The sequence below is a fragment of the Jaculus jaculus genome, chromosome 8 (genome assembly GCF_020740685.1).
Source record: "Jaculus jaculus isolate mJacJac1 chromosome 8, mJacJac1.mat.Y.cur, whole genome shotgun sequence".
In the NCBI taxonomy this organism is placed as follows: domain Eukaryota; kingdom Metazoa; phylum Chordata; class Mammalia; order Rodentia; family Dipodidae; genus Jaculus; species Jaculus jaculus.
Window position 1 is genome coordinate 117,953,236 of NC_059109.1, and position 18,023 is coordinate 117,971,258.

The 18,023-nt window shown below is 47.9% G+C and overlaps 1 protein-coding gene across 2 annotated transcripts in view; it reads right to left on the reverse strand.

The window, feature by feature from the left end:
* Positions 1-13,491: 13,491 nt before the first annotated feature.
* The window catches only part of Tti1 (TELO2 interacting protein 1), a 62,329-nt gene continuing 57,797 nt past the window's right edge, over positions 13,492-18,023 (reverse strand). For both annotated transcript variants that reach the window (XM_004666680.2, XM_045155854.1), the window contains one exon: positions 13,492-14,513. In XM_004666680.2, the coding sequence (XP_004666737.2) occupies positions 14,330-14,513 (184 nt within the window). In that variant the 3' untranslated portion in view covers positions 13,492-14,329. The remainder of the gene's footprint in view (positions 14,514-18,023) is intronic.

Here is an 18,023-nt window from a genome sequence, read left to right on the forward strand (position 1 = left end):
AGAAGGCTGCCTTGTCCGAGGTTGCCCTGTTGGCAAGGATGAAAACTGGCAAAGCCAGGACTCCAAGCCAGAGCCAAACAAAGTCCTGGAACGAAGCCCCAAAGAACAACTTCCCTGGGCTAATGCTGCCCACAGATTTCTCAGGCATCTCCTAGGTAGGACAGCAGACTCCCTTCCCAAAGCCTCACCCTGTCTTGTCACCGCCTGTTGTCCCCGCTTCCCACTTCAAAACAAGAAAGTTGTTGTCGGAGCTCCATTTGCTTCTCCCTCGGCCCAGAGACCCTCTGATTGGGGCTCTCGGAAGCCCTGGTTTGCATCCCATTAGTCCCATCCGGGCTCAGAGTGATGAAGAGACTTATCCAAGGCCACACAGCAGGAAGACTTTCTGCCTCCAGAGACCATGCCCAGAGCTGTTGCCTGGCACCACCCTCCTCCCCTCCACTGCCAACTTGTACTGTATTTTCCCATACTGACTTGCCTGGCTAGCTCTTCTCTGAGCTGAGTTCCTAGGAGGCAGAATTTGTATGTTTTTGTCTTTGGGCTTCAAATACTTAAAAGAGTCGGGCGTGGTGGCGCACACCTTTAATCCCAGTACTTGGGAAGCAGACACAGGAGGATCGCTGTGAGTTCAAGGCCAGCATGAGATTACATAGTGAATTTCAGGTCAGCCTGGGCTACAGTAAGACCCTACCTTGAAATAAAAAAAAAAAAGAGCTGGGCATGCACGCCTTTATGCCTTTAATCCCAGCACTCAGGAGGCAGAGGTAGGAGGATCGTTGTGAGTTTGAGGCCACCCTGAGACTACATAGTTAACTCCACATCGGCCTGAGCTACAGTGAGACCCTACCTCAAAAAACAAAAACAAAAACTTAAACATTTCCAACTAGTAGGTTCATGATCTTGTTCTATTGAACCCTGATATAATTGACCATGTGATACTAGCAGCCTTGGATTCAAGCCCAACTGTGACTCTTAGTACCTTTGGGCCGATGGAAGTTCAGTTATGTATGAAGCCAACTGTGGTGGTTTAAATGTGAAATGTGCCCCCTAGCCTCATGTGTTTGTGATTAAACCTCATACCTAATTCCCAGTTGGTGGAACCTTTGGGAAGTAGGCCTTAGGATTTAAAGGCAGCCTCCTTGCCAGTGGTAGCTAGTTCACTTTTTTAATATTTATTTATTTAAGAGAGAGAGAGAGAATGGGTGTGCCAGGGTCTCCAACCACTGCAAATGAACTCCAGATGCATGCGCCACCTCGTGCATCTGGCTTATGTGGGTCTTGGGGAATCAGACCTCAGTCCTTTGGCTTTGCAGGCAAGTGCCTTATCTGCTAAGCCTTCTCTCCAGTCCTAGCTCGCTCTTTAGAAAAAAGTATAAATGTATCTTAAATTTTATTTTCAGACAGAGAGAAAGAGTACAAGAGAGAGAGAGAGGGAATGGGTGTGCTAGGACCTTTGGGTGTGTACCGCCCCCTTGTGCACATGTGCAGTATTGCGTACTTGCATCACTGTGCATCTGGTTACATGGGAGCTGGAGATTCGAAGATGAGTGCCTAGGCTTCACAGGCAAGTGCCTTAATGGCTAAGCCATCTCTCCAGCCCTAAAAAGCTATTTTTAATTATTTATTGGGGGGAGAAAGAGACAGATAGAGAGTGAGTATGGGCATGTCACATCAAACTCCACACACATGCACCACTTTTGTGCATCTGGATTTACATGGGTACTGGGTTATTGAACTCAGGCTGTCAGACTTTGCAAGCAAGTGTCTAACAGCTGAGCTGATAGATCGCTCACTCTTGCTACTTCCTCCCAGCTGGTGTGACAAGATGTGACGCCTGCCATACTTTCCCCACCTTGATGAAGATCCTTGAAACTGTAAACTGAAAGAAACTCTTTCTTTCCATAATTTGCGTCTGGTTGGGTGTTTTGTCCCAGCAAGGAGAAGGCAACACCTACTATGAGATGGAACGGCACGCGTGTATCTGTCCTTGGTGCTGAAGACGCAGGACCCAATGTAACAACAGCTTGGTAAGGAAAAGACCAAGCTGCTGCCTGCCCTGCAGTGGAGGCCAGGGCAGAGAGTGACAGGCAGTGTCCCCAAGAGCAGTGGCAGCAGCAGAGCCTGCATTCAGCCTGGGCAGTGAGGAAAACCGAGGAGTTTGGCCTGCCTCTTGTGGGTGTGTTTCAAGGTAATCTGCATGCCCACAGAGACGGGGCCCACACAATTTGAGGCCCCTAGTACCAAGCATGAGGTAACTATTGAACCATAGATTCAAAAGTGCCTTCTATTTTAACAAAGGATTTTGAGATTACACATGTATGTGGTTTCTTTTTTTTCTTTTCTTTTTTTTTTTTTTTTTTGGTTTTTCGAGGTAGGGTCTCACTCTAACCCAGGCTGACCTGGAATTCACTATGGAGTCTCAGGGTGGCCTCGAACTCACAGTAATCCTCCTACCTCTGCCTCCCAAGTGCTGGGATTAAAGGCGTGCACCACCACGCCTGGCTCGGTTTCTTTTTTTTTGTTTGTTTGTTTATTTTTATTTATTTATTTGAGAGTGACAGAGAAAAAGGCAGAGAGAGAGAGAAAGAAAGAATGGGCGCACCAGGGCCTCCAGCCACTGCAAACAAACTCCAGACGCGTGCACCCCCTTGTGCATCTGGCTAACGTGGGTCCTGGGGAATCAAGCCTCAAACTGGGGTCCTTAGGCTTCACAGGCAAGCGCTTAACTGCTAAGCCATCTCCAACCCAAATGCACTTTGCCTGAAAAGCCTAACAACATAGGTTTGATTCCCTAGTACCTACGTAAAGCCAGATACACATAGTGGCACATGCATCTGCAGTTTGCTTGCAGAGTAGAGAGGCCCTGGCACACCCATTCTCATTCTCTCTCTCTCTCTCTCTTTCATAAATAAATAGTTTTTATTCTTTTTTAAAAATTTTTATTAGCATTTTCCATGATTATAAAAAAATATCCCATGGTAATTCCCTCCCTTCCCCCCCCCCCGTGGTTTCTTTATTTAAATATTTTATTTTATTTATTTATTTGAGAAAGAAAGAGGGAGAGAGACAGATAGAGAGAATGGGTGTGCCAGGGCCTCCAATCACTGAAAACAAACTCCAGACGCATGCGCCACCTTGTGAATCTGGCTTACATGGGTCATGGAGAATCGAACCTGGGTCCTTTGGCTTTGCAGGCAAGTGCCTTAACCTCTAAGCAGTCTCTCCAGCACAGTGTTTTTATTTTTTATTTGGAAAGGAAAGTATGGGAAAGTATGGGTGGAATGCCTCAGTAGATAAAGCTTTCAAAAGTGTGCAGACCTGATTTCAGACCCCAGAACATATGTAAAACTGGGCTTAGCAGCTTGAGCTATAATCTTAGCACATTTATGTTGAGAGGGAGGTGGAAACAGGAGACTCCTCCAGGATCCCCAAGACCAGATATCCTGTCAAATGCAGTGGTGAACAATGAGACCCTGCCTCAAACAAGGTAGAAAGTGAGGCTGATGCCCGAGGTTATCCTCTGACCTCCACATGTGCTGTATGGTGAACCCACACTCACACACATGAACATGCACACACACACACACATGCACAAACTTTACATGCAAACACAAAACAATGTATGAAGGGCATTTTGTGAAAATATTAAAAAAAATATTTTTAGGGCTGGAGAGACAGCTTAGCGGTTAAGGTGCTTGCCTGCAAAGCCTAATGACCCAGGTTTCATTCCCCAGTGCCCATGTAAGCCAGATGAACAAGGTGGCATGTGCATCTGGAGTTCATTTGCAGTGGCCGAAGATCCTGGCACACCCAAATTTCTCAAATAAGTAAATAAATAAATAAAAATATTTAAGAATATTTTCATTTATTTATTTGTAAGGAGGGAGGGAGAGAATTGGCACACCAGGGCGTCCAGACACTTGCAAATGAACTACAGATGCATTTGCCACTTCATACATCTGGATTTACATGGGTACTGGGGAATTGAACCTGGGTTCTTAGACTTCATAGGCAAGTGCCCTAACTGCTGTTGCAGTTGGGTTTGCATTGCTGGCAGAAATCACCGGACCAAGAGCAGCTTTGGGGGAAAAGAAGGGTTTATTTTGGTTTACAAATTTAAGGAGTCTCTCCATGATGGCAGGGAAAACGATGGCATGAACAGAGGGTGGACATTACACCCTGGCCTATTCCTCTTCCTCTTCTTCTTCCTCTTCCTCTTCTCTCCTCCTCCTCCTCCTTCTTCTTATTTTTCTTCTCCTTCTTCTTCTTGTTCTTGTTCTTCTCCTTTCCCTCCTCCTCCTCTTTCTTCTTCTTCTTTTGAGGTAGGGTCTCGCTCTAGCCCAGGCTGACCTGGAATTCATTCTATAGTCTCAGGCTGGCTTTGAACTCACAGCAGTCCTCCTACCTCTGCCTCCCAAGTGCTGGGATTAAAGGTGTGTGCCACCACACCTGGCTCTATTTATATATTTGAGGGAGAGAGAGAAGGAGTGAGAAACAGATAAAGAGAGAATGGGCATGCCTGGGCCTCCAGCTGCTGCAAACGAACTTTAGACACATGCACAACCTTGTGTATCTGGCTTATGTGGGTCCTGGAGAATCGAACCTAGGTCCTTTGGCTTTGCAGGCAAGTGCCTTAACCACTAAGCAATCTCCTCAGCCCATGAGACCCTATCTTAAAGAAAAAGAAATACTTTGCTGGGAACATCAAGTAGGCAGGTTACAGCAAAGTGGGGGAAATTTTTGCTCCAAGGCTCTCTGATGACATTCTTAGTCTCTAGGCTGGTAGAAGCTAGGGTTCTGTGAGTATATTTCAAAAGGATTTACCTAATAGTCACAATGACAGAAATTAGGTCAAACCTAGAGGAAGTCAGTGAATGGCTTTTAATGGGGGCTAAGACAGTCTAAGACAATTTGAGTCTGGATTGGCACCATTCCAGCTCTCCACAATCACAGAAGTTCTAATCAGTCCACCTGCCTTATAGACTCTTTAGCCTAAATGTGGCTTTATTTTTACTCACCAAGAACTTCCATTCACAGAAATAATGTCACAGTGAATAGCCTATGCACATGCACTGCCAGGCTGACCTCCAAGGAGCTTGTACCAATTTACACACCCATCTCCCATACTTGCCCTGTTTGTATCAGCAGATCACAGATGTTTCGGAAGGTGGGATGACATGAGGAGTTTGGTTCAAACCCTTTAATGAGCAGATGGGGCAAGTGAGGTTCAGGTTGACAAAGGGAGCACTTAAGGTCACTTGTGAGCTGTGCCAGGTGGTCCCTAGTTTTGGTGTTCTTGGTCTTCAGGGAAACGGGGTGCATTCGGGAAAGAATGAGAACCGGGTGGGGTCCATGTGGACAGAAAGAAGCAGATGGACCAATGGGAGGCAATGGGTGTGCCAGTTTCTCTCTGCTGCACACCTGTGCCAAGGGAATGCAGTGTTTTTGTATGCATCTATGTGTGTGTATGTGTGTTCATGAGAGTGGATAACCTTGGCTGTTGTTCCTTAGGCACCATCCACCTTATTATTATTATTAATTATTATTATTTGGGGGGGTGGTTTTGAGGTAGGCTCTCACTCTAGCCCAGGCTGACTTGGAATTCACTATGTAACCTCAGGCTGGCCTCGAACTCATAGGGATCCTCCTACCTCAGCATCACAAGTGCTAGAATTAAAGGTGTGTGCCATCACACCCGACCAACACCCACCTTTTTTGAGACAGGGTCTCTCTTTCTCTCTCACTGGCCTGAAACTTTCCAGCCAAATAGGCCAGGAAGCTCTGCCTCCTCGGCACCGGGACTGCATGTGTGCACCACCATGCCCATCATATTTTTTTTTTTATTTATTTGAGAGTGACAGACACAGAGAGAAGGACAGATTGAGGGAGAGAGAGAGGATGGGTGCGCCAGGGCTTCCAGCCTGTGCAAACGAACTCCAGACGTGTGCGCCCCCTTGTGCATCTGGCTAACGTGGGACCTGGGGAACCGAGCCTTGAACCGGGGTCCTTAGGCTTCATAGGCAAGCGTTTAACCGCTAAGCCATCTCTCCAGCCCCCATCATATTTTAAAAAAAATATTATTTAGGGGCTGGAGAGATAGCTTAGCAGTTAAGGCTCTTGCCTGTGAAGCCTAAGAACTCATGTTTGAGTCTTCAGGTCCCATGTAGCCAGACACACAGTGACACAAGCACACAATGTTGCACATGCCCACAAGGGGGCACACATGTCTGTAGTCTGTTCACAGCAGCTGAAGGCCCGGGTGTGCCCATTCTCCCTCTCTCTCTCTGTTTCTCTCATAATAAATCATAAACTATTTATTTGCAAAGAAAGAGAGGGAGAGAGGGAAAATGGGTGCACCAGGGCCTCTAGCCACTGTAAATGACCTGCATATGCATTTCCCACCTTGTGCATCTGGGTTTACATGGGTACTGGGGAATCAAACCCAGGTCATTAGCCATTGCAGACAAGCGCCTTAACTGCTAAGCCACCTCTCCAGCGCCACGCCCATCATTTTTTTATGCGGCTTCTGGGGATTGAGAATCCTCATGCTTGCAAAACAAGTACTCTGAGCTATCTTCTTAGTCTGGGTTTTATATTTCCAAGAAGAAACTTGTGACCCTTCACCGTTTCTTCTCCATCCCTTCTCTCCACAACGCCGCCCCCCCTCCCCCGTACTCCCTCCCATCTTTCCCTTGGAAACAGCTTCAGAGATTCTAAAAGGTGCTTTCCTCACTTCTGAGTCTGCCTGTGTGGGAGGAAGCTGAGGACATGAGGGTATTGATTGAGAGAGCAGGATGAGGCCCCGGAGCTGTTGTTAAAAATAAAAGGGGGGCCGTGGTGGCACACACCTTTAATCCCAGCACTCAGGAGGCAGAGGTAGGAGGATCGCCATGAGTTCAAGGCCACCCCGAGACTCTATAGTGAATTCCAGGTCAGCCTGGGCTAGAGTGAGACCCTACCTTGAAAAACCAAGAAAAGAAAGAAAGAGATGGCAAATTGCCCAAGGATAGGATGTGGAAGGAGGTAGTGGTAGAGGCAGCCATTCAGCAATGCTTTTTAACTCTTTCCTGCTGCGAGAGCAAGCTGCCCCAGGTCCCGGGCTGTGGTTGGCGTGCAGGACATTTTCACAAATGGTTGGCACTGAAGGTTTTGAAGAGAAAGGGCCCAGCTCCCTCCTCAGCCTTTGCAGACAGGCTCTGGGCTCTGGGTAAAACTGTCGGAAAAGGTAGAACAGCTCCTAATCTAGATGATTCCTGTGGGAAATCAGGCTGCTTTTCAAGCGTAATTTGAAAAGCCGCTGCCTCCCAACTTCAGTGGTGGTGGGGTGGGGTGCAGAGAGAACGCCATTTATAAAGCAATCAACGCTTCAGCAGAGTCCCCCATCACTCAGAATTATTTTCTGAAATCTGGCCTCTATTCCTTACTCTGGAGGAAAGGCAATGCGGGCACTTGGCTTGCAATCAAGCTTACACCAGAGGACTGGGGCGAGCCACACAAAGGGAGAGGGGCCCTTCATTGTTCGTCACAGCTGGAGCCACGGAAAATCATTTCCAGGGCTCCTCCAATCTCTACCCCGGCCCGGAGGAGTCCTCATTGGAGCCCCATTCATCTCACTTCGTACTTTCAGACTTTAAAGCACACGTTTATGCGCCTTGAGCTGCTCCAGAAGCACCGCATGTCAAACAGTTTGGGGTTGACGGAAGAGGTCCACGTTCTCATCTTGGGACTTCCACAAACAGTTTCACTGCCAGTCTCACCCCCTCTTCCAATTTCTCCCGTGTGCTGCCGCGAGATGAATATTCTTAAAATGCCTTCAGCACATTACTCAACCTGTTCAAGAACCTTCCAAGACTACTTTTTTTTTTTTGCACGTGTGTGTGTGTGGAGGGGGCAGGAGGGGGATGTGTGGTGCATGCATGTTGTGTGCAGATGCATGTGCCTGGTATGTGTGTGTACAGAGGTCAGAGGAGAACATCGGGTGTCTTCTTATAGCTCATCTTTGTGTTTCTTTTCTCTCAACCCAGAACTGCTGTCTGTCAGCAGACTCCAGTAATTTTCTTATCTCTGCCTCTCTGAGGACTGGAGTTACAGATGTAGTGACCAGGCCCAGCTTCACCCCCTTCTGCCCTTGAGGTCCTGGAATGTAGTCTCAGGGTGGCCTCGAACTCATGGAGATCCTCCTTTTTCTGGGATTAAAGACATGACCAGCTTAAAAAAATTATTTATTTATTTATTTGAGAGAGAGAGAGAGAGAGAGAGAGAGAGAGGGAGGGAGAGAGAGAGGGAGGGAGAAAATGGGCCTCCAGCTGTTGCAAATGAACTGAATTCCAGATGTGTGAGCCCCCTTGTGCATCTGGTTTACATAGGTCCTCGAGAATCGAACCTGGGTCCTTTGGTTTTGCAGGCAAGCGCCTTAACTGCTAAGCCATCTCTCCAGCCCATTCCCAGTTTTTCACATAGGTTCTAGGGATTTGAACCTGGTGGTCTTTGGCCCAAGAGTCCTCGTGCTTCAGCAGCAAGCATTCTTAAGTGTTAATCCACCTCCCCAGCCCCAAGGCAACCTCCTGATCCCTCAAAGCTGGGGTCCTCAGATCAATATTCAAAGCTCTCAGTGACTGTGGCCTCAGCTCTTGCCTGAAACCTCTGAGGCTCTCTCCCAACCAGGCCAAATGTGGTAAGCCACAAATGTAAGGTGATGAGTGTCTATCATTCCACTCTTACCATTCCTAGCAACCAAATGCAGCCCCCTGTTATAATCCCAGATCTGAGTCTGGACATACCTGCTGAAACTTCTAGATTCTTGGGACCCAGGACAAAGAATTAGACTAAGGATACATGGTTAAGGCTAGAAATAGACAGGTTATTAAGAGAGGGAAAGGCATTATTCCTAGAATGAAAGTGAGCTACTGAGCTGGTGGGAGAGGACCAAGACTCAGAAGTACTTGACCCTTTTTACAGGGCATTCACTAGGATGTACATGTTATCGCCTTCCATGCTGGGAGGCCACAGCTCTTCTGGAGCATGCTGGTTTGTTACACGTAGCCCATGTAGGGGTTTCCAGTCCTCTGTCAAGTGGCTCCTTTCATATGTCAATCTTAACATATTTTTAGAGAAACCTCTTAAAATTTATTTATTTGAGAGAGGGAGAGAGAGATAGAAATAGAGAGAGAGAGAAAGAGAGAGAGAATGGGCACCAGGGTCCCCAGCCACTGCAAACGAACTCCAGATGCATGCACGCCCTTGTGCATCTGGCTTACACGGGTCCTGGAGAATTGAACCGGGACCCTTTGGCTTTGCAGGCAAACGCCTCAACCACTAAGCCATCTCTCCAGCCCCTTAAATTTTTTTTAAATTATTTATTTGAGAGAGAGGAGAGATAGATAGATAGATAGATAGATAGATAGATAGATAGATAGATAGATAGATAGATAGATAGAATGTACACATCAGGGGCTCCAGCCATTGCAAGCAAACTCCAAACGTATGTGCCACCTTGTGCAACTAGCTTACGTGGGTCCTGTGGAATCCAACCTGGGTCCTTAGGCCTTTGGTGCTTCTGGAATCTTCCCCCACAACCTATTCCTTATTCTCCTACCTCACTTCCTTTAGGAGGAAACCACACCACCCTGATTCCTTCTCCATATGGTTAGGTGAGCTGACCAGATCCTCCGCCTCCAGGCCTGTCTGTATGAAGATATATGCAGATCAAGGGTTGGCAAACTATGGTCCCTAGGGGGAAAAAATGCCACCTGCCAATTTTTGTGATATTTGTGAGCTAAAAAATTATTTTCATATTTTTAAAAGGATGGGGGGAAAAATCAGGCAACACAGGCTGTTTGCTGCCACCTGTTGTGAATGGTTTCACTGGTCTGGGCTTGAGCTGATTAGCCAGGATCCTGGACTTCCGCTGAAGGGAGCTTGCCTCCTCCAAGTGCACGGGGAGACAGCAGCTGCCTGGAGCTGCTGGCGGCCATCTTTGACTGGATAGAGAGAGGCAAGGTCATGCCACCTAGAATTGGAGTCAAAGATCAGAGACAGACTGGGGCATCCAGGTTTTGTGTGCCGTAATGACTTTTTTTTTTTGGTCATACTAGTGTGGGTGGGTCTCCTCCTCACTCCAACAGGCAGTAGGGTTGGTACAGATACTGGCACTGCGTGCCTTTGGACACAGATGTCTCCGCCTGGAATACTTTCTGCTTTCTCTGGCCTTTCTCCAGAGTCAAAGATGGCCTCTGGCATTGGCTTTGTGTGTTTTTGCAGTTTAACACACCCGTAGGTATGCCTCCTTCACAGTTCTTACTCGTCCTGGTATTCACCTCCATTAGCTTAATCCTTTGTGGAGCCCCAGCCCTGCAGTTCCCTGTAGCATGGTTCATGTTGTTAGCCACGAACTTCCTCAGCCAAAACTGTCCAGGGGAGAATGTGGCGCATCCTTAATTAAGCCATGGGTAGTGGATTGGACAGCAGGCAGGAAAAGTTCAGGAATGGTGATAACACTTTGTAGACATTCCAGAATGGACTCCCCCTGGCACAGCTGCCCGAAGGGAGGGAGATAGCAACTCCGCGAGGTAAAATGAAAATGAAATCCAGAAGTAGAGTGACTTGCCTAAAATCAGTTACTTAAGGCAGAGTCAGGAATCCACCGCAGCTCTGATGAACTCAAAATGTCCATGTTCTTTTCACAATATGGTGCCTCCAAGCCACCTTCACAAGATGCCCTGGATCCAGCTGTACAGTTCCCCTGAATCCTCCACATATGCACCCCAGACATGTCTTTTCAGCTCTGCCTATTCATTTCCCTTCAGTTTTTAAAAATTTATTTAAGAGAAAGAGGCAAATAGAGAATGAGAATGGGTATGCCAGGGCCTCTAGCAACTGAAAACAAACTTTAGATGACTGCACCACCTTGCGCATCTGGCTTGCTGTGGGCACTGGGAAATTGAAACTGGGTCCCTTGGCTCTGTTGGCAAGCACCTTAACCGCTGAGCCATCTCTCCTGCCCTGTCGTTCAGTTTTTTTTTTTTGAGATGGTAACTCATGTAGCTCAGGTTGACCAAGAATACTTTGAACTCCTGGTCCTACCTACTACCTTCCTCTCTAGAGTGCTGGGGATGACAGGTGTGCGACCCATGTCGGGCATCATTCTTGGCCTAAGCCCGCCTACAGCAGCACGGGCGCAGGTGTGCCCTACAGAGAAGCCCAGCAAGTTGGATCGCTTTGCAACACCCATGTTAACAAGGACTACTCTGAGGCAGCTGGACAGGTTCAAAATTAAAGTCGCCTGAATATAATAACAGAGGCACTCTAATTAGGTTTTTTTTTTTTTTTTTTTAATCAAATGCAACAATCTGCCTGCAGGAATGGGAAGGCAGCTCAGCATATCTTAACTCTTGAGGAGCAGGGGAGAGTTTGGAACATAGTGGCAATCCTTCTTCCTGTCACTGACCCCCAGAGAGAGCTCTCCTAGGTCCAGTTTATCAGGATGAGGGGGAGCCTGCCACACCCGATCACCCTGGGATGGCAGGCCATGTAATGTTCCACAGGACACATTAACTTGCTGACCTGCTTTTTGCATTTGATCGGGCTCAGAGATTGAAATTAGCCCCGTTGTGTCCCCAGTAGGACTGGGACCAATGCTGTGAATCTTTTCACCATCCCCTCAATTAGAGAACTCTTCTCTTTCCTTCCCGAAGGAAATCATGCAGAACTTCCAAAGCGAAGGAGAACTAAATGATACTGGGCCCTTGCACAGGCTCTTAGCCTAGGTTGGGACGCCTCAGATGGGTGGGTGGGGCACAGGTGAAGTCTGAAGTTGCAGTCTTGTCATGTCAGCTAATTGGGTCCAGGGCATGTGGGGTGGCAGCTTGGGAGGATGCACTGCCCTCTAGGGTGACAGGGGAGGGTTAGGGACCTTTTTTTTTTTTTTTTTTTTTTTTTTGAGGTAGGGTCTCACTCTAGCCCAGGCTGATCTGGAACTCTCTTCTGTAGTCCCAAGCTGGCCCTGAACTCAGTGATCCTTCTACCTTTGCCTCTCCCAAGTGCTCGGGTTAAAGGCATGTGCCACCATGCCTAGCTTAGATAGTTTTTGAGCCTCAGAGTTCACCATATGTCCAGAGGGGCCCAGAATGGAGAGGAATCAGAGCTTTCCCTCTGGCCCAATCCCTCCTCTTCTAGCTGAGGAGGCTCTAGGGTCTGAGTCACCGAGGCCCCTAGAAGATACCGCTGCAGATCCGGACCAGGACCAAGGCTGAGGCCCCTGACACCTGAGTGAGCTGAACAGTCCAGCCCAGCAGGGCAGATCCTAGCAAGCAATCAGTGCTACTGGCTCTAGCCCCTACTCCAGTGTGGCCTTAGAGGTTGGGGAATGTCCACATCAATGGACGAGATACCTGGGTGCTACTCCCCATTTATGTGTGGAGGGAGTGTTCACCACTTGGGCCCAAGGACATACATGAATTTAACACAACCTGTTAGATTCTTCTTAGCTAGAAAGAAATCAAGTACTTATCCTGTCTTTTCTATATGAATGGTAGCTGCCTGAGGAAGGCAGGTTCTGGGCAACAGGTACTCTGGCCACAGGCAAGCTGGCGGAGGGAAAACAGAACAGTAGTGTTCTGTAAGCTTGAGTGTGTGTGTGGAGACAGCCAAGTACAGCCATGGCTGCTAACACCTGAGAAGAGCCAGAGACGTTATGCACATGCCGAGGAAAGTCAGTAACTTCACCTCTAGAGGATGACTAGGTCCAAGATACACCACGGAGAAAACAATGAAAAAATCAAGACCAACTTCAGGCTCTTGCTCTGCTTTCCAGTCTACAGGGAATCCTGGTTACAGGGACAGCCTGTGTGATGACCCTGCAGGACAGCAGTCAGGAAGGCCATACGGTGGAGATAATGCGGGGTCAGCGGCCTTGTTTCCTCACTGAGAAGACAGTGAGGGGTGTCTATAAATTAATAGATTTATGGGGGCTGTGGAGATACAAGCTTATGGACCCCATTAGATCCCTAGAACCACATCAATGCTGGTTGTGAAGGTGCACACCCCAATCTCAGTGCTCAGGAGGCAGGGACAGGTGGATCCCCAAGGCAAGCTAGACTAGCTGAATCGATGAGCTCTGGGCTCAAGTGAGAGACCCTGTCTCAATAAACGTGGAAGGTGACGTGTGGCCTGCACATGCACACACAAATGCATGCCTACCACATACACATGTATACCCACATGGCTACACACCACACATACACACTCATGCAAAAAAACAAAGATTTATTAAGGGAAACATTGATAGCCACAAGGTACATAACTGAGATTCTGACTCAAATGTGCAGGGGAAACAGACAGTGAATATTTGACATTAAAGGGTTATTATTAACTGTTTCTTAAAAAATATTTTATTTATTTGCAAGCAGAGAGAGTCAGAGGGAGAGACAGAAATGGAGAGAGAACGAGCGAGTGAGAGAGAGACAGAATGGGCACACCAGGTCCTCTTGCTACTGCAAATAAACTCCAGATGCACGCACCACTTTGTGCATCTGGCTTTATGTGGGCGCTGGGTAATTGAACCTGGGCCCCCAGGCTTTGCAAGCAAGTGCCTTTCATCGGTGAGCCATCTCTTCACTCTAAGTGGTTGCCTTTGAGGAGGGAAAGCAGGTGGCTTGGAAATGAGTAGGGAGACTGACTTTTAAACTATTTCCCACTTTGTACCACTTGGTTTTTATACCAGGCTTCTGTATTTCCTACCCCAGAATGAAAACACTAAAGAAACCACCCAATTGCAATAACAAACTTCAAAGTGAGCACTCCATCATACTTTCCACCCAAGCAGTGCTTTTACATCTTTTTCTCCCAAAGAACATGTTAGATACAAATTGGTTCCATCTCATTTGATGAGGGTGTGTGTGTGGATGCAGAGGGACCCATTTGTGTGCGTATGTGACGGCAAGGCTGATTCTTCTTGTTCTGAGATGTCTGACACTTACACAACGGGCCGCAGAGGCTCTGGACACAACCAGTGCATGGCTCAGCTCATGTGGCTTTAAGCTGCTAGTGTGTGTGTGTGTGTGGGGGGGGCGGGCGGGCTGTGAGGCAGATGGCAAGCTAAGGAGTTAAACCCTTAGAGCTGCCAGACAATGCCATTTGAAAACACGAGGAGTGAAATATAAATAACAGTCAGCTACTTTCCTTCAATCCAATTTCTAAGCAGTTGTGTGATCGATCAATTTATACATCGATTGGCTGTCTAATCCACCTTCCAGGGCTCCTCTGTGCTCCGGCAGGGGTGGGCCAGCCCAACTTCTGGCTGGCAGGGGAATCAGGCGGTCCGCTAACAGGGTCACTGCAGCTGCTGGAGCAGGCAGAGCACGTTGGCCGTGTAGGGGCTCTGCTGTGCTGCGGCCCCCCGCAGCTGTACCGGGTGGAGGCTGGGGTGGGGGGGCGTGAACTTCAGGGGGCAATAGAGCTCGTTCAGAAGGAACCAGGTGGCGTCAGGGTCTACTTTCATCATGTGGAGGAAGACGCTGTGGAGAGAAGACAGAGAATGGGCAATGCAGGAGGGAAGGAAAGGAGGAGGAGGAGGGCTGCTATTCTCCGAGGGGCTGAGTACTAGACTGAAAAGAAACCGAATGATATCAAATCACTTCAAACAACAGAAGGGACCCACTTCAGTTCCCAAGACAGGACCACTGGACAGTCCCATGGACAGAAAGAGAGGAAGGCAGCCTCAGACCCACTGACATGGGGCAGAGCAGTAATTAGTCTGATGGAGCAATATCGACATCAAACAAGCTGTGGCAAAGGCACAGGTTGGGCTCCAGAATTTCTGAAAAGAAAAATGACCCGTCGCACTCTTCATTACAGGCTCTGCTTGGCTCCTGAGTGGAGATGGGGTGGTGGCAGCAGATGACAAGGATGCATGTGCAGCCGAGCCAGCCCCAGAGCTGGGCTCCCTGCCTTGCCTGGGAATTGGAGGCAAGCGCCCAGGCTCTTCACATCTCGGTTTTCATGGAGTTACTTGGAGGCCTGGATACAAGTGCAAGACTCCCGAGAAAGGGGCTTTCAGGATGGTGATCAGATCCAAATGAACAAGGGCTCTTCACAGACTGCTCAAGGGCTCCTCTGGTCTCCTAAGGCAGGGCCAGCTGAGTGGCCTTTGGGCGACAACAATGATGTCCTACATGACACACCCACCAAGAATGAGGTCCTTTACCTTGGTCTGAGCCCTTGTCCCTTACCTACCCAATTCCCATTACTAAGCCATCAATCATGTGCCAAAGACCAGCCCAGTGGGCAGTCTACAAGGAAGCCTCATACACCTGGCTGGCAGGACCACAGCAGTGATTCCTGAGTCTGGAGTTCCAATCCCTGGAGGCCTAAAGCCCTCTGCTGCTGGCCTCCTTAGCCCAGCATCACACCGCCTGTAAGAGCCCCCTTCTTTTTCTCTCTCAGGACACACTTCCTTCACAGACTGCTTGCCTGCCTGCAACTGTCATCTTTTTGGTGTTGTAAGCAACCTGAAGGCAGGGACCATGACTACAGCTGGCCACATGGTAAGAAGCCAATTAGTACTTGTTGATTTATTAGGTTCCTTTTCCTGAGGACTCTGACACTCACTGATGACCTCCAAGGACACCTCTCCCTGGAATCTGTATCCTGTGAAAGGATCTGGGAGAGGAAAATGCTCAGCATCAAGGAAGGAACAGGAGCGGTAAAGAGCAGGTTCCCAGTACCTACCACGGTGTCACGAGCCATGGGCGGCGGGAAATGGCACACCTGCTTTGGCTGAGGTTTAAATCGGATCAGCCCTGCCAAGTCTATTCTTAATTTGTTTTCTAAGTTAGCATGCAAAGTAATGGACTTCATTATGGTGTTTTCACACACACATGTCATTCTGCTTTGTTCCTATGTGATCTTTACTTACCAGCTAAAAATTACCATCAGCCCTCTGTATGTTTCAAAGTGTGGATTCAGTTAGCAATGAGCTGAAAATATTTGAAAAACAAAACAAAACAAAACAAACAAACAAAAAACCCAACTGCATTGTACCAAACACACATAAAGCAGGATAGTGCCATCTGCGTAGCACTAGGCAGTGTGAGTCCTTTAGACACGACTTAAAGCCGGAGAGGACGCGCCCAGGCTTTCCTCAGACACTACACCATTCATGTAGGGTTTGAGCATCCTCGGGCTTGGTATCTGTGGGGGCCTTGGAACCAACCCCTGCCCCCCAGAGACTGAGGAACAACTGTAGATAGCATCTATTTGATGAATCAAAGTTATTCTTGCCAATTATTCCCAGGAGCCTCCAGCACACTTTTCAGAGTCAAATGGAAATTAAATGATTGCCAAGTAAAACTCAATTTTTGGTTTTTAATTTTGTTAATCTGAAAAGTCTATGCCCTCAGGGATTTGGCCTTACTCTGTGAAGCCAGTTTTACTGTCTTCCTTGGGCTTCACAGACATATGCTAGGGAGAAAGGGAGATAGGTGAGAGGGGGAGGCAGGGCTTTGAAAATGTACTTGGCCTGCTCTGTGCCTAAACAGTTTTAAGTTTTCTTAGCTGAGCATAATCTTGTGTTTATAACCCACACAGTGGTTGCTGGGGAAGTGATTAGAATATTCTAATTCATCGTTTCCACTTCACTGCAGAAGGAGATGGGGCCTGCGTGGGAGACAATTTTTGTTTAAAAACAAAAATATCTTTGATAATTAGAGTGGCAAGGGAAATGATAAAAAACACACCAAAAATGGGAAGCAGGTTTCTATTTACACGTGACACAGTTGACAGTTTTCCCTTGGTGCCAAAGACTGTTAGAATGCAAATTATTTCATTTGATTTTTTTTTTTTCTTCTTCAAGAACTGGAACGATTTCTCAAGCTACAGCACGATACTCTTCCTTCAAGGAATACTTTTATCTGGGCCACAGTTGGCAAAGGGCATCGTGGCACAGCTCTGCTCTGCTGTGTGTGGCACAAAGCTTGGCAATCTTCATTTTCTAAGCTTTTTGTTAATTTATTTTACTTGAGCGAGAAAGAGAGAGAGGGAGGGAGGGAGGAAGGGAGAGAAAGGGTGTGTCATGGCCTCTAGCCACTGCAAATGAACTCCGGATGCATGTGTCCCTTGTATATCTGGCTTATGTGTGTACTGGGGAATCCAACTGGGTCCTTAAGCGTCACGGGCAAGTACCTTAACTGCTAAACCACCTCTCCAGCCCCTAAGCCCTAAGCTCTTTGTAACAGGCTCCTCTACAATCTCCAAATAAAATGCTAATAGGGAAGCCAAGAAAAAAAAAAAGTGTGCCAAGTTCACCTTTTATTAGGCAACAGCCAAGTTCTCTCTCTCCTGCCAGGTAGGGTCTCTCTCTCTCTTGCCCAGGGTGACCTGGAATTCACTATGTAGTTTCAGGGTGGTCTAAAACTTACAGTAAGCCACCCACCTCTGCCTTCAGAGTGCTGGGATTAAAGGAATGTGCCACCACACCCAGCAACAGCCAAACTCTTAGAAGAATAATTTTGGGTCTCAATGTTTTGCTGTTAAAAGCTAGACACCTCATGATAGAGGGGCAAAACATCCCTTCTCCTGCCTCTGTGGCTGCGAGCCCATCACTTTGCCTCCTGAAGTTGCTTCCACTTCTCCCAGGACGAGCGAAGGCAGCTTGCCCTCCACACGCACGATTGTTCTGAGGCTCTAAAGAGAAGTGCAGGGAGACACTTTCAAGTGTGTAATGAAAACACTGCTGGGGGAGGGGCCGGTGCTCGCTCTCTCTCTGAGGAATAATTACCACTACCAACTCTACCAGCACTGCCTGCCATGGATAATTCTCAGACACTCTGAAAAGGGCAAAACATTTGTCTTTTGTCTCACTCCTAACTCCTCCACAGTGCCTTGGTGGGGGTTCCAGTTCCCAGCCAATGGGGTTCTAATCACGCCTGTTATTTCAGGGAGAGACAGATGAATGCAGGATACTTTGTTCTCTGCATGCCTGAGGTAGGGAGCGAGCCTGGTGCCACGTAAGCAGATGGCTGCTGGGC